Raw genomic sequence first — 17385 nt, 5'->3', positions numbered from 1 at the left:
ACCTTCTTACAGCAACACTGGAGGCACTCCAAGTGGCCAGCTACTGGTCAAAGTTTTTTTTTTTTTACTTTGTTTTCAAATACACTACAACTTGTACCCTCGGTTTGCTTCTGACATAATAAATAAATAAACTTGTTCCAGGAGGGCTTGTTAACATTATTTTTGTTGAAGACCACAATTGCAGAATCCATAGTCAACTTCTACAGTCTGTAGCCATACTGGCTATGGAATTTTTCATTTGTGGTTCAAAATAACTTTACAAACTTTACTAGTTTCCACCTGCATGTTGCTGTCAATGATCCCTGCTCCTCCAACTTCTTCATCCTCATCTGTCTCCTGCTTCCTGAAAAGACTGTTTTCTCCTTGAAATAGTCTCTGCAGAACACCTGCATGAAACACCTATTCTCTTAAAACCACTCATCAGAACCACTCCTTTTTCATCAAGCATTAGCACAACTCTCACATTCCTAAGCTCTGCTGTAGTTAAACCTGGAACAGAGCTGAACTGAGTATAACTGGAACCATCGCAAATTCTTTGTTAATGACATATCTTGCATGTCCAGTTTTAGAGGGCAAGCTACCTGGGGCAGGAACTTGTCCTCCTTTATTTTGTAAAGTGCCATTCACATTGATGAATACTAATTTTTTAGAAAAGCTTGCAAGCATTCATACTGAAATTAAAGCAAATGTCTCATTCTTGCTACTTTAGAAGAGAATAGGGAGAAAAAGGTTAGCTGTTTTATGGAAAAATCCTTTCAAGCCATTAAGACTGCATTAATCTACAGATCAAAGGTGTTATTTTCCAGTGTAACTGAAAGGTGATACTTGAGATCAATGGCCTTTACTCATCTTTACCTTGTCTTTTGTCAGTTATATGATAGGGCCTCTTTCTTACACTATACAGTTTGTGCATCTTCAATTTTTTCCCCTTGGGCTTATTTTCATTGCACATTTCATACTGAGAAGCAATGGAATACACAGTAGCAGTATAACTGGATGAGTTTGAAAAATCTAGATAATGAAACATTCAAAATGGAAAATTTGGGTTTATCTGTAAAATTCTTTTACTAATAGTACCAATACCAGCAACAAAAGCTTTAAAACACAAGCGTTCTCCCTGCCACCCCCTTCTTGTCCTTTTAGAAAGCCATGCAGTCTTGCATTCTTCCAGAACATTGTGTATACACAATGTGTTGGAAGAAAAGAAACAGCTGTTCTTGAGATTATATTATTTTATTATTATTGCTAGCTAATGTCTTTTAATTTGTTTAGTTTATGTGTATAATTGTCTTAATGTTGAATTGATAGCATTGAATGTTTGCCAATATTATGTTTTATGTTTGGAAGCTGCCCTGAGTTGTTGCTGTTGTTATTATTATTACTAATTATACACTTAGTTTGATAAAAACTTGAGACAAACTAGTTTCTACTTTTTCAGAGAACTGAAGGTGATGTGAGGTGCCATTGTTCATTTCATTCAGCTTTCATGTTTACAAGGCTTTTATATTTTTATACACAAATTCAAAACAAATCCAAAAACTGTGAAATCCACTTGGCCACAGATGACAGTAAGATAAAATATGAGCCTTATTATTCCATTCCCCCATGCCCAGTGTGATCTAGTGTTTAGGCTGAATTACCACGATGATATATTGATTACTGTTGTTCACATTTCTACCTTGTTGTAAAGTTTAACAGCTGACAGTCACCATTGTTCAGTTCAACCCACATTATTGGATTCGGAAGATCAAACAGAATCTCTTATTCTTATATTGAAGAGTTTAAAGGATCTATAATGAGTGGATTTTAAAAGGGTAAATAGAGAGGCTTAAATTGCTTTACTGATGGATTATAATTTCTGATTTTGGAATTAACCAATATTCCTTGATTTTTCAGTTGATTTACTTTTAGATTTTTAAGTATTACAAGGCATACTTAGATATGAGACAGGTAAAACCAGTCTCGTATCTGAAATTAATTCATGCAAGAGTTTGAATAGCAAACACGAAACTTAACAAATTCCATAAAGAAATGAACAGAATAAGTGCCCACTAGACTGACTCAATATATAGCCAATTATGAAATAAAAGGAAAACACAAAGCTAGAACATTTATAAATCCCTAGACTTACTTCAGCAGCAGAGAACCAGCAATGGATTCCTCTTTTCGTCTTACAACTCTCTCACTCATGCCTCTGACCATAAGATGAAGAATAAAAAGACCAGCGTGCTAATACAAATACTGTTCAAGTAAGTTTTTAATAGAGTGCACCAGTGAATGTGAATTAGGATGACTTGCGTCAAAAAATATTTTTTTAAAGGAACACCAGATAAAGAGGGGTGCAGTTCTTTCTTGCCAAAACACCATCCTTTTTTTTTCCTAAGGCAACAATACACGTTCATTTCAGAACAGAACTGTTACAGAAGAGAGATCTACATCACAGTACAGTACAGCATGTCAAGTCCATCTGTCAGAAAGCCATTCTCCAATGGCACATTTAGCTACACTTACAGCCTTCTAATTTCGGGTTACAGAGTTTACCACAGCTTCTTTTTTTATATTTTTGTTTTTAATAAAGTGACAATTTTGAATGACTTTTCTAATCTTTACAGGAGTGTGCAGATGGGGCCCATATGTTGAAATTACAGTAATTACGACATTAAATAACATTGCACAACCAACCGCTATGATTAATTCAGTACAAAATGACAAATATTAAAATGTACCAAGTACTAGTGGTTTTACAGAATTTATATCACTAATTATGAAGGATTTTTTCTTCTTCTTCTTCCATAGGCCAAAGCCTATACACAGCTTCACATTACAGGCATAAAGATGTGGAATAAATACAAGAAAGTGGGCAAAATATTAAAAACAGACAAGTTATATGGGAACAAAAATTGTACAATCACAGAAGTAATGATCTGTTGTTACAAACAATGTATGCTCAGCTGTAAAGTATATGAAACTGCATGTACTCTTGGGGTAGGGGAAAATATTCCAAAAACCAGTTAATTCCTGAGGTGGCAAATATTAGCTCTTACAATTGGTCAACATTTCAGAATACCTTGTGCTATGAAACAGTCTCAATACAAAGATATATTTTCATAAAATGGGATTTGTACTCTTTTGAAGGCAGAAAATAAGAATACTTCACACTATGATGAATGCATATGAACTGTACTTCTGTTGCGACATTTGACCACGTGCACACAAGAGCAAAACTTAAATTTGCAACTAAAATGTGATCAAAATGGGTTTTCAGTTCCCCAACATGTTATGTTCCAGGGGCCAGGGACTAAACACACTCAGAACCCTCTCTTCCTCACTGTAAGCGCCAACACTGTAAACATGTTTGTATATATATATTCAGTTAAACACTGTTCTATGAAAGGAGCACAAGAGTGAAAGGGAACAAGGAAGAATTTGGTGTCCAACAAAAGCCAACCTGTTTTTTATTAATTTGTTTTCAATATATGATTTGTTTTAGAATAACTAAAATTGTTCATGCTACAATTGTGAAAACCTTTTTTGTGTATTTCTACTATGGACATCTTTTTTAAAAAAATGCATGAAAAGAAGTAAGAATGATAAAAACCACAAAAATGGAAATAATGACCAGGAAGAATTTTTCAACTCAAAGCAAACACACTTCTGTGCTGATGTTTAGATAACTATACAAGATCTGTATTTAAGCCTTCTTTTTATACAATTCTATGGACAGAAAACAAAAAAGAACGCTCTATATACTTACCTGTACATGTGAGCATAACTTTTTTAGCTACAGTATTTTTTTCTTTTAAGGTAGGTCATACTGAATTAAATTTTACAATTCAGAATAACTATGTATAACCTTATTGCAACAGGGACAATTTCTACATGGGGGGGTTTCATAGGCCAATCATGTTAGGCATAACCAGTACATTCAAAATGTAAGCTGAATCTTCCCTGATCCCAGAAGTGCCGTTGCTCTTTACAGCTTAAGCTCGTTTGCGATTTTGGATGCAATGTTTTTAAAGGCAATTGAAGTCCCAGATATTCGCTTGAAGCGGACTCCATTGAGCGACAGGCGCGGCAATTTACAGACCTCCATCTCCCACTGGACGAGACTGTCCTGCCGCGCATCACCATGAACGCAGAAGAGCAGGAATCTCTCTTTTTGTTCATAGTCACAGTTATTCGCATCTAACACTTTTCGAATCTCTCTCATCATATCATTTGGGTCCATGGAACTTGTCGTCTTCATGCTCCAGGTGAATCTCAAAGACCGTGGCTTAGAATCTTTGCCGTCCTCTTTCTCTCTCTCTCTCGGATCCCCGGAAGCACTCCTGAAATATTGAAAATACAAAAAATGGGAAATTATCTTGAGTTAGACAGCTTACACACTATTTCCAGTTGAAACCAATTTTAGCTTATAATGTAAGCTACTATGTGGAGTCACAAACAGTTAGGATTCCTCTAGAATTTGGCATTAATCACAGACACTCAAAACATCTAATGGTCACACAAAACAGAAGGCAAGACATTCCATAAAAAGCAGGTGGCAAGCGTGAAAGAAACACCCTGTTGTTTTTGAGAAATAGTATGTTCACATTTCTTTATAGTGGGGAGTTTATTTTGTCAAAGTAAGTTGGAAATCTGGAAAATAAGAGGAATCATCTTGGAAGGTTCGCTTAAAACTCCTAATTCCAGTCAATGCATAAGTTAAAAATATGACTCTGTCTTTGGCAACTGGGTTGTTTGCTCTTATGGTGCAATTTAATGAACTCCTCTTGTTACTGTTTGTTACTTGTTACTGCTTTTTTTCCCTACCAAAAGCTAAACTATAAGCACAAATCCAAGGGAGAAGCCCCTGAACAATAAACACCATAGGAATGGCACTATACATATGGAACTGTACATGGCACAAATGCTTTCCCCCACAGATGTCATACCTTCTGTGCAAAACAGAGCATTTGTAAATATAGATTGATCATTGACAGGGAATATATTACCAAGTAGCATAAAATATTGAATAAGCTTTTAGAAAAATTTCCCACAAATAGTGTTAAGATGTTATGGGAAAGGCAGGGAGTGGATAGAACAATTCTATGTATGTTTACTCAGGAATAATCCCCACTGAGTTTGGTGTATCGTATTCCCAAATTAGCCTGAATATATTTGAAGACCTAGAGAACAGCAGCCCTTTTGCATTACAGCCCCAACTTTATAGGTGTTTATCCTTATCTCAATCCTGCCTGAATTTTAAGATTCTCAGGGAAGGCTTTTTTCTCAAGTTTCAAGGTTGTCACAGGCAAGTTTGATCAGGACATGAGAGAGGGCCATTTTGGTGACTGCTTTGCCCTTTGGCCTAGACTTGTGTTTTATATCTGTTTTTAACGCTTTTTCCTGCAATATTGTTTTTATGATGGTTTTACTGATATTGTTGATTTATTGTTGTAAATTTATGTGTTTTGATTTGTTTTTATATTGTGATGTTGGGCAAGGTCCCATGTGAGCCGCCCCGAGTCCCTACGGGGAGATGGGGCAGGATACAAGAATAAAATTATTATTATTATTATTATTATTATTATTATTATTATTATTATTATTATTATTATTATTATTATAGGCTATTGAATTCCTTGCAAGGGCGACCTTCCTTTTTCTGCTGGCTGCCAGAGATATTTTATTTAGACAGGGCTTTGGCTGTTAAAAACCTGTTGCTATTCGAGAATATTTCAATGGGCAGCAGGGGGTGCCAGTTTTTTTTATTTTCACCACTAGGTTTTAAATTCATATTTTTAGTATGATTAACACTTAATTGTTCTTTACATTTCTTTCGTCAATTGTTTTAGCTGTATCCTGCTTTAAACTAGGCTGTAAGCTGTTTGTAGGGTCTCACATTGGAAGAAGAATGTTCATTAAATAAATGAATACATTCCCTATGATGCAGAAACTTCTTTGTAGAAGCTTTTTTGTAACCTGCCATGTTTGACAGGGAAGTAATCTGTCCTCCAATTTTAATATTTGTTTGTAATCTAAATCTGCCTCATATCTAATAGTTTTAAGAGCTCTCTTGTCAGTAACGGTATAGGAGCCATGGTGGCGCAATGGGTTAAACCCTTGTGCCGGCTAAACTGCTGACCTGAAAGTTGCCAATTTGAATCCGGGTGACGGGGTGAGCTCCCGTCTGTCAGCCCTAGCTTGTGGGGACATGAGAAAGGCCTCCCAGCTAACACATCCAGGCATCCCATGGGTAATGTCCCTGTAGACAGCCAATTCTCTCACACCAAAAGCGGCTTGCACTATGTGTAGTGGTATGTGTCTGTGTACACAACTTTTAGAAGAAGTAGCGCACGTGTAATTCTGTACTTTTCCAGAAATGAAGTATGACACTTTTGGCCCCTCTTTATGCACTTAGTGTTTAGAGAAGTGATTACCTGCAGGGAAGTGATGATGGGGCTGAAGTGGGTGTAAAGACCTTGCCTTTTTTTGTGTGGGCTGAAATCAGGTAAGAAACGCCTGAACCAGACTTTGCCCTCTAGATTTCTTGTACATTTTTCAGGTACTTATTTGAAACCTGTAGATCCCTGACTGTAGTCTAGCATCATTTTTCCCTGATATATGAAGAAAACATAAAAATAACCACTTCACTGGTTTCCAAAAAAACTGACGCATATTAAAATCCTAAGGGTAGCTTAATGCCCAGACTAGGGGTTTCCACATACAGTGGGCTAAAAGATATGCCCCTGCCCTGCCCCACATTGTACACTGAACATAAATCTATCCATGACATGTGTAGGAGAGCAGCACACCTCCTTTTCTTTTGTACAGCAGATGAAGTAAAGAGTGCTTCTGTTTCTACTATACACATTTTAGGTCAAACAGTTTAAAAAGACAGTTTGTTTTCACACATTATCAGTTCTTCAACCAATGTGATCTCTGATAGTCCTTTAAAAGATAATATTGGTCTACCTTATGTCTACACATTCATGCTTATTACTTCAAAAAGACTTGCCTGAAGATTAAAATGTGATTTAATGATTAGAAAAAACAGAAGGGTTAGGAAAGATGTGCTTGCTGATTTGGATTATTAGGAATTTGGTCTTTTTCTCAGAAAGAGCAAATCATGCTACCAACAAAAGATCATGTTTAAATATTCAAATATATAAAGATAATTAAATGGTCAACTTTGTAAATGTTTAGAAGGCAACAGTACCAACATGGACTCCTGCTGTCTAAGAACTTGTAGAATTACAGCTACTAATTTTTTAAAAGTTATATTAAATAATTAGTTATACTTTAGAGTATTTAAAGAAGCAATAGGACATTTAATTCATAAATAATACTTTTAGAAAGACAAGTTATCCAGAGACTCCTCTGTTTTACACGTTAATTTAAAGGCTTCCAGAATCATGAAATGAAGAACACACAGGGACCTAGCAGCGAAGTATTAATAGTGGCTCCTCACCTTGAGGTGTCGGTTCTGCCACTGGCTTCGCCTTCACTGGGATCCCTCAAAACAAAGTTAAGGTCAAGATTTTAATGAATGATCTTTTTTAAAAAAATGAATCAAGAAAACCTGTATCTAGGACAAATGTAAGGTTATGGTTGAACAGATATTCAGCATGAAATTGTCACTCACTGACATTTTAATCATTTTTTCAAACCACCAGCATATTACTTATGAGAATCCAATTTATTTTTACCCAGATTGATGGCTTCAGTTTCCCCATTACTTACCATTACATATTCTAGCAAGCCCTGAGACAATCAAAAGCCAATAAATAAATAAATAAAATAGATGGGTTGTCCATTTTTACCACTCCAACAAATAATAATGATAAGAGCACCCCCAACAGTGACCCAACCTTCATGGGGCTCTTATTCAAAAGGACACCAAAACCAAACAGTAACGTGTTAGTACTTAGCATATTGCTTTGACACAGATGTATGTCATGGCACTGAAGCCAATCTGGCAAGTATAGATGTAAAGCCAGACTTTTAGATAGCACCTAAAAAGCAACACATAACATTTCTGCTTTCAGCTTTACACTCCTATTTAATAGTTTTCAGGGTCTCTAATTTTCAGCAGCATTTTCTAATTGTACAACTCAGAATCCTTGATGGGACTCGGAAGTGTCAAACTGAACAATATGCAAAAGTCTGGAGAAATAAGCTCTGGACATTTTTTTCCCTAGAAGTATTTATGAGAAGGCCCTATACATTACATAGTACCAGTATTTTAATATGTGCAGCTCATAAAAAACAATATCCCACAATATGGACCATTTGTGCTAAATGAAATGTACACAGGCTAAACCAAAGAAAGATTGCTAGATGTGTAGCTTCTTTTACGGCAGTGAACATGTGTAATACTTTTACTGTGCTGAAATTAACCTCCAGTGAAACGATGGCCAACATGCGGCCCTCAATGTATTGTCAGACTGCAACTTCCATTAGCCTCAATCAGCACAACTTATGAAGCTGGAAGATGAGAGTTACCATCTGGCAACATCTGGAAGGCCACACAATTCCCTTCCATACTTGAAGTCAATATTTTCATATACACATACCAGGTCAAATATCCAAAATTTACTGTATAGGGATTACATAGTTAACAAAGATTCTGAGAACAATGCTCATTTTTACTTTTGCACTCATGCAGATCCTCTTTCCTCATCTTCTGACTAGCTGAAAGTTTCTTAGAAGCATTTGGCACAGGGAGGAGGGCGTGAGAAACACAGATTTCTCAGGCTACAGTTCAATTAAGTTTCAGCTGGACAAGAGTGGGAAATCAACTCTACCTGATCCTTGTGTAGCCATCTGTAACTATTTACAAGAGGCGAAGTAAAGAGCAGTTGCCCCCAAAGTCCCTTGCTGAGCATGTGTCAACGGTGAAACAGAAATAAAAGGGTCAAGCAGATAAGCATGCTTCGCCAGCCACTTTAGACATTTTAAAAGGCTCTATAGATGAATAAGGTTGGCCACCAAAATGGAAATCATAAGAAAACAGGACACTGGTAAAAGAAAAAAAGTAATTCCTGGACGTATTTTGGAAGAAGTCTTCAAGTGGTCTCTAGTAGGTCCAAAATATTTTTGTTTACTTATGCAAGGTTCACCTGACCTTACTGTTTTATTTTACATGCATATATTATTAGTTCCAAAGAAATTGTTTACTGAAACAAGTTGAATTACTCTTGTCTTTTATGGTGTAGGAAACCATCTACTTCTGGTAATATTTTTCTATTAAAGAAGTAAAGCTCAGGAACACATGTATTTTGTTCACTGAAATATTATTGTATCTCCACTATTTTCGAATCCAAAGTTCCAATTATTTCACAAAGTTCATGTTTCGTTGAAAACTGGATTAACACCATGAATGACCATCATTAGTATCCCATCAACTTGCTTTTATCTGGCACACATGAGTTGTCCTGCAGTGGTCAAAGAAGGCATTACCCAGTTCAAGACCTGCTTAGTTCTGACAATGTAGCCTTATCTTTCACCTTTCAGGCTACATGGAAATGGAAACAATGGATTGTACTAACCTGCGAACAAATTTGGAAGTTATTTTGCTTATAATGCCGGTTGATGTCCCCCTTCTACTCTGAGCAAACGTGCCTGTTTCATGTGACGGTGATGCAGGTGGCCCATTGTAAGTGGCATTCCGCCGCTCCCGTAGCTGCTCACCATGGAAAGTGCTTCGGCTTGAACTCCCCCGAGGAAAGCGGGTTCGGTCTGGAGTGGTAGTGCTAATACTGTGAGCAGATGGGGAAGCAGCAGGTGCTCTTTGAGTTGTACTGCTGGAAAGATAGGAGAGAGATTGAAAGAGAGAAATAATAACAGTCCAGAGAAGCCTTCACTAGTGCCTCTCAAGACTTGTGTTCTGAATCAAGGATGAAGATTGTAAGGATGTGGAATATCTGCTCCCAAGACCGAAAAGAGGTCAAAAGGAAACATTCAAAACATTTGTATGAAGAGGAAAGACCTAAGAATACGTTTACTTTATTGTCATGCAAAGCCCTTCCATTATTTGAGATGTTACATGGGATTTTTTTCTCTCCAGCAAGAGTAGCCAAAAAAGAAGGGAAACACAGGATATGAAAGTGACAGAGAGAGAAAGGAAGTCTGTGATGGTTGATATTTGTCCATAAAGTATCTGTAATGGTGTATGTGACTGTGCCAATGCCCAATTTGGAGTTCAGAATGTCAGATTATGGCAGTTCCCATTAGGTAACCTTGGGCCAGCCAAGATGCGCCACCATACCTACTTTAAAGGTTGGGGTTTTTTTTAATGAGAATACAATCAGATGTTATGGAATAAAGAGCAACAACATACACACACGAAAAAAAAAAAACTTCTGAAATTCATATTGTAGTGATTAATCTGCACCCTTTTTTCTTTCACCTTACCTGTTCTTGCCCTTCACTTACCTACTTGTGTCTGACTTCAGAAGCCACTCCTATCACTGAGTTAAGTATGAATAATTAACCCTATATAATTTACCCTTGTTTCACAGCAAGTAGACTAGCATTGTTTTTGAGCAGTTAAAATATTTGGGAATGTATCAATGTTATCACACTAGCTCAACAACTAAATAATGTTCAAGTTCCAATAGAGCAGACGGTCAGAGCCCAGCAGTGATGTATGTTGTGCTACATATATAGTCCAATACCTACATGTTTCTTGTCTAAAAAGTAAAAGCTCTATACACATGTGGTTCACTGAAAAAATACCTTGGTCGATAAGCTTCAGTGCCATCTTTGATAGTTGGCAGCGTAACTTTTATAGGATGACCAGAGGCAGACATGGACTTCTGGTGTCGAGGCCGTGTTGATACTGCAGAGGATACAGCAGAGCCGGCAGAAGAAGTACTGCTTGCAGACATTTCTGTTAGGCTTTTGTCATGAGAAGAAAGGTGTCAAAAGGAGTAGTAGACATAAGCCACTTTAGTATAATGCTTACAAGTAAATGCTTAAATTGTTTTTGGAAAGCATATTTAAATGGTAGACATATTCACTTTCTCCTATCCCTGAAAAATTGAGCACTAGTGCTTTGCATTGACTCTATTCAGTATGTGGAAAATACTATTGTAAAGTATTTTTTATTTACAGTGTTTATATTCCGCCCTTCTCACCCCGAAGGGGACTCAGGGCGGATTACAATGAACACATATATGGCAAACATTCAATGCCAACAGACAAACAACATTCAGTTTTAGACAGACACAGAGGCATTTTAACATCTTTCCAGCTTCACGATTCCGGCCACAGGGGGAGCTGTTGCTTCACCGTCCATTGGTGGCTGTTCTTCCTCATTTTTTTCCTCGTGAGCAGTTTTATGGTGTTGTAGATTTAAATTAGCCTCCCGCATAAAGCGTACCTAAATCTTCCCTACTTGACAGATGCAACTGTCTTTCGGGGCTGCTAGGTCAACAGCAAGCCGGGGCTATTTTTTTTAATGGTTGGAGGCTTAACCCGACCCGGGCTTCGAACTCATGACCTCTCGGTCAGTAGTGATTTATAGCAGCTGGTTACTAGCCAGCTGCGCCACAGCCCGGCCCCCTCCCAGCAAAACAAGTGTCAGCAAAAGAGCAAAAAAGTCCCACTTGTCTTGAGAGATTGTTGAACCTCTGACCAGCAATGAAGCAATGCGTGCAAGCAAGCTAAGATGAAGTACAGGGAGAGAGAGGTAAGACAGACAATCACTCCTAGCAACAAGTGAAGGGGACACTGATGTTTGCTGAGTGGACTACCAGCAATGAGCTAAACAGAAGAAACGAAACACCAAATGCCTTCAACATTAGTTCACAGCACTACTTGATGACTACCATAAGTATTATTAATATTGTAAGTATTATACTCTTAGTCCATTTGAGCTATAAGAGTATTTGGAGAGGCTGTTCCCTCTGTCCCACACCTTCTCAGTCTCATTTGGTGGGAACAAGGGAGACAGCCTTCATGGGATTGCCGCAGTGTTAGGAATTCCCCCTTAAGAGAGGCCAGGAGAGCTCCATCATTGTTCTTCTTCCATCAACAGGTCAAAACATTTCTGTACCATTAGGTTTTCTACAAACTGAATAGGACTGGACTTTAAATGCCATGTTTTTCCCCAAGTTATTATACAATCTTTTAATGATTTTTACTATTGTAATGTTTAGTGGTTTAATTTTATAAATTGTTTGTTTGAAAAAGCTTATATTTATAATTATATTCACTCTTGAATAGTTTTTCATTTGTTTTGTTTTAAATATGTTGTCAGCTGGCTTTCAAATTAATAACAACAACAACAATAATAATAGTAGCAGCTCCTCTGCCACAATATCCAATCAAATAGCTAACTGGTATATTATGAATGCTTCTAGTAATTATGAAATAGAGGGAGGAGAACAAGCCAAAGCACATATTTTGATGGAAGTGTAATCAACTCTCTTGAGAGCACAGATAGTAGCTATTTAACCTTTTTGCCATTTACAATTGTGTAATTTAAGTATTTTGACAGAGAAAATCATATTTCTCTCTGCTGTTTTTCATCATACCCGACCAAATCCTAAAGCAATTCCCCCCTTCCCCTTTGCAAAATGCTAGCCGATAATCCAATTCTCACAACTTCAGAAATAACTGTGGCTGAGGAAGGGGGAAAGGATGCATGCACAATTGACACAGCTAGAAAAAAAATACAGAGACAACCTTCCATATACATGGATTCTGTTATTTTTGCAGGATATGTGCTGGGATATGGCAGTTTCACCAAAAATACTAGAACTGTTGCATAACAGTAAAAAGGAATGTCCAGCCTTACAGATGAAGACAACACCAGGAAGTGACTATTCGAGGCTAAACAGGCTTCTTTTTAGCCCCATGGGCCTCTATTTCCATCTGCAGCCACAGAATCTGCTAGAGTGACACATTTTGTTTTCCAGCCTTCTTGAAATGCATGAAATGTACATGCTGATTTTGTTTACAACCCAGTAACAATTCAGTTTGAATTCTTAGATTCTGGATAGGTCATGCTGAGTACCTGTTATCTTTCCCATTCTGAATGGCGGAATAGCGATCTGTAGACCGTTCACAGACGTAGGTGTTTCTTCTTGTCATGCTAGTCCCAGAAAACACATTATTCTAAAGATGATAAAGACATGCAATTATATGTAAATTCAGCTAAAAATACATGACTACAATGCCTAAATTTATAACATATTAGCAAATGTATACATCCTCCCATCCATTTTGGCATCTGACACTAACCCCAGTAGTTACTAATTTAAGTTTACTGGTTATAAACATTGCTCCATTATCTATTCTAACAAAAGTGTTAAAGGTACACATTTGCAATCTCAAAATAGCATTTTGCTGGGATGCTGGTCCTAGAAAGAACTGGTAGAATAGCTTTAGATCGGGGGGAAAGACCAGATCACAAAAGGCATAGAGCAGTAGTTCTCAACCTGTGGGTTCCCAGATGTTTTGGCCTTCAATTCCCAGAAATCTTAACAGCTGGTAAACTGGCTGGGATTTTTAGAGTTGAAGGCCAAAACACCTGAGGACTCACAAGTTGAGAACCACTGGAATAGAGGTATGTGTACTGATATTTTTCCGAAATAGAAAATTGTACACATGATTCCTAGAAACATCCAAATTACTCTTTCAAAGATGCATGGATTCAAACTGTTTAAGGATTTGACAAAAGAGCTTTAAAGAAGAAATGCAGCCCTAGCATGAAACCTAATTCTCCACTTTGAGCAACTCTCAAAAGAGGAAATTTGGTTGTTTTTTTTTAAATGAATGAGTAGCAATTATCTTAAAGAACTCTTATGCTAAATACAAAAATGCATTTTTACTCAACGGAGTTGGAAGAATATCTAAAGGATTCTATGCTGGTATTACATTTAAACTACTCAGTGTGGTGAATACATATTTCGCCACTTTGGATCTCCTTCTGATGTAATCTTAAGTGCATAATAGTGTCAATATGGATTGAGTCTCACATCTGGATGCAGGGAAGGTTGGCTTCTCCATCACTTTTTATTTTTAAATTTGCCATGAATCCACAGAGGTTAATATTTTTTTATAAAACAAATTCCATGAATGGCAATCAAGTTTTTTCTTCTTTTTTAACCTCTGTGGGTAGCTAGCTGAATGTTAAATAAAAGCCAGATGGCAGGTGATTATATTGCATGATATGCATTTCATATATCATGTAGATTAACAATCAGAAAAACAGAGGCAGGCTTGCCCTAGAAAATAATTTAAAGTAATTAATCTAAAGTAGTGGCGGTATGGGATCTGGGGTACACACATGACCATAACCTAGAGTTCCTAAGGGGAGATGGAGGTGGGATAGAAAAATAAAGTTATTATTATTATATCTGTCCATTTCAGGCCCCGGAAAAGGGCACTGAGGAATAACATTAAAAATGGACAGTTGTATGTCTAGATGTTTCCGGTACTTCAACTGTCCATTCTGAGGTCTTTTTTCAGCCATGTGGGGAAGATTGCCTTAGAGTCAGGGATTGTAAAACTCAAATTTATGCCCTGAAGGCATAGTACAGAAGTGTGAAAACCCAATCACTTTCAGTGTGCAGTGTAGCATAGGCAACTTTTTCAGTCTTCTTTTTCCTCAAAGGTGAAGGAACAGGAAATTATGCATTTTACTTATACACACAGATGCACCACAAATTATTTTGTAACTATGGTGAAAATATGCCAACATTCTTTGTTCACTCTCTTATAGATAAGGTGCTCAGCTAAGGCTGGGACTTTGTTCTCTTCTCTCATGCTTTCTTTACCTTGAAAGCCCATTTGCTAGAGGGAGACTATCTAGCAATACCAAGTCAACTTTATATAAGTGCAAGCAGTAGAAGAGAGCTCTTATGTCTGCTTAAAGAATCAAAGGCTTCAGTATTATATGAAAAGAACAAGCTTCCATTCTTATGAACGTTCATATCCAAAGTGGCAGCTACAATGAACAGAGTCCTGAAGGGAAATGCAAATTCCTATAGCCTCTGGCAAACAGCTACTGCAGTTTATTTTCTAATTGACTTGGATGCCTTCCCTCAAAAGGGAAGAACAATGATTTGAATACTCAGATATTCACAAATAAGCTGCTGCTTTGGTATATATCTCCTGATGGTAGAGCATGAAATTATTATACTGCACAAAACTCAGGACTGGTAGGCCTGCCAGATTTTAAGGGTCAGAAGCTGTGTCTGGATTCTAGAGACCTGTAGAAATGTGCAATCTGGGAAACAGAACTGAAAATGTCCAAAACAGGACAGGTCTATTATGAGAGTGAGTGAATAGCAGGGCCTATAAAGTCTCAAACTGCCGACTGACAATGAATTTTGGGACAGTGATGGTTATGTGGCAAAATCCATACAGGAGATATAATACCATGGGGGCTGAAAAACACAGATTGAGATGTAACCTATATAAATAAAAATGTAATGTCCATCAGTGAGGGGCCTCTTATCTCCCAAACTACTCCACTGAATGCTGTAAAATTTGGACACAACATAGAATTCTAACTGCCATGTGTTTTAAGCCTACTCTCACAAACCTGACACACCTGAGAAAGGTAAAATCCTACCCCTAAGCAACAGCCAATCAGTCTCCTTCTCCCTTAGCTAGCGTCCTAACAGATGGCGCCTTCCCGTAGCAATGGCCAAGCACTTCCCTCCTCCCTTAGCAACCATCGTAATAGACGGCTCCTCCTCTTAGCAACAATGCAAGCAATGGCCAGCAAACTCCAACCTTTAGCAACCAGTGAGGGCAGGGCCGCAAGGGAAGGCTAAGCCTGCCTCTTCACCACTCATGAGGAATAACGCGAAGCCAAGGCTCTGAGGCCTAGCCACGGAAAGGGTGTCAGAAATGCAAGCTGCTCCTGGTGTGAGACAATTGGCCGTCAGCAAGGATGTTACCCAGGGGACACATGGAAGTTTTACCATCTTGTGGGAGGCTTCTCTTTATATATCTGTGGAAGGTCCAAGGTGGGAGAAAGAACTTTTCTTCTACAGGAAAGCGTGAATGTTTCAATTGGCCAACTTGATTAGCATTACATAGCCTTGTTGCTTTAAACCCTGGCTACTTCCTGCCTGGGGGAATCCTTTGTTGGGAGGTGTTAGCTGGCCCTCATTGTTCCATGTCTGGTATTCTACTGTTTTTTGAGTGGTGTTCTTTATTTACTACAAGAAAGATAGCAATTGGCCAACTTGATCAGCATTGAATAGCCTTGCTGCTTCTGGTGTGAGAGAACTGGCCATCAGTTCCCCAGGGGACATCCACATGTTTTACCATCCTGTGGGAGGCTTCTCTTTATATATCTGTGGAAGGTCCAGGGTGGGTGAAAGAACTCTTTCCAGCTAGTTGAAGATAAGAAACTGGAAGAAGTGGTCTAAGGACTCCAATGTTTTACCAAGTCTCAACACTGCAGCTTCAATAAGTCATAACATATGGCTGATTGGAACATAATGGATTGGCAAACCCCAAATCTTGAATCCTGGTCTCCTTGAGTCCTGATCCAACTCGCAAACCACTACACCACACTGGCTCTCATTTTTACATGGGACATCCGATTTCTTATATGTCAGTAATTACTGAACATTCACATGCTTATTGCCATATGCCACCATTTACATTCTTTATCCAAACCAAACCAGCCAACACAATGCACTATGGCATGCTACAAAGCAGAGATGACCCCAGCAGTGATCAAAAATCTCACTTACACTTGGAACAGTAGTTGATTTTTTCCTTTCGGGGCCCACCAATGGACTTGCTGTCATCTCACCTTTGGACCCAACTGTAGTGCTGCTCAGTTTACGTGGTACATCTTTGTCCCATTCCTCTTTATGTTCACTCTCCACACTATTTGCCTGCGCTCTTTTTGAGTATGAAACAGCAGGAGGGATTGATGGGCCAACTGTCAAGCAGAAGCAATATCAATGAGGAGACGCTCTTTGAATCACCTTCAGTGAGTCTGACAATTATCTGTATTTGTACTAAAAATAAAATCCAAGCTACTAATACAAATAAGATCCTCGTGTTGCTCTATAAAAATAAGATGTCATGCACAGACATTACCTGAAATCAAAAAAGTCATGAGCATCATAGCAGCATAATTTTACATAGCATCAAGCATATCCACTATTTGTTTCCAATTAAATTTTATATGCTCTTAGAATAAATGCAACACAGAGATATACCTCATCATTATTCTACTGGCTTTGATGCATATGGCCACAAGGATCTGATTGGCTGTCGCCTCATTTGTGCATCCACACATATAATCTCGGTTATAACTAACTAAGCATGCCAGATATGCAAACCAAAACCACCGCAATCAACAGTTCTATGGAATCCATTATGCATTACACATTAATTTACTCTGATATACTTGTGCAC

General features: G+C 37.9%; 1 protein-coding gene across 5 annotated transcripts in view; it reads right to left on the bottom strand.

The window, feature by feature from the left end:
- Positions 1–2239: 2239 nt before the first annotated feature.
- mark1 (microtubule affinity regulating kinase 1) overlaps positions 2240–17385 on the bottom strand; it is an 89031-nt gene continuing 73885 nt past the window's right edge. For 2 of the 5 annotated variants that reach the window (XM_062972305.1, XM_062972307.1), the window contains exons 13-18: positions 16710–16903; positions 13007–13107; positions 10723–10884; positions 9534–9788; positions 7454–7498; positions 2240–4328 (exon numbers count right to left, since the gene is read on the bottom strand). In XM_062972305.1, the coding sequence (XP_062828375.1) occupies positions 3974–4328; positions 7454–7498; positions 9534–9788; positions 10723–10884; positions 13007–13107; positions 16710–16903 (1112 nt within the window). In that variant the 3' untranslated portion in view covers positions 2240–3973. The remainder of the gene's footprint in view (positions 4329–7453; positions 7499–9533; positions 9789–10722; positions 10885–13006; positions 13108–16709; positions 16904–17385) is intronic. The other 3 variants (XM_062972314.1, XM_062972319.1, XM_062972317.1) reach the window with 3 other exon arrangements.

This window comes from Anolis carolinensis, chromosome 1 (genome assembly GCF_035594765.1).
Source record: "Anolis carolinensis isolate JA03-04 chromosome 1, rAnoCar3.1.pri, whole genome shotgun sequence".
NCBI lineage: Eukaryota > Metazoa > Chordata > Lepidosauria > Squamata > Dactyloidae > Anolis > Anolis carolinensis.
The sequence above is the reverse complement of the archived record's forward strand: the minus strand, read 5'-3'. Positions and strand labels throughout refer to the sequence as shown.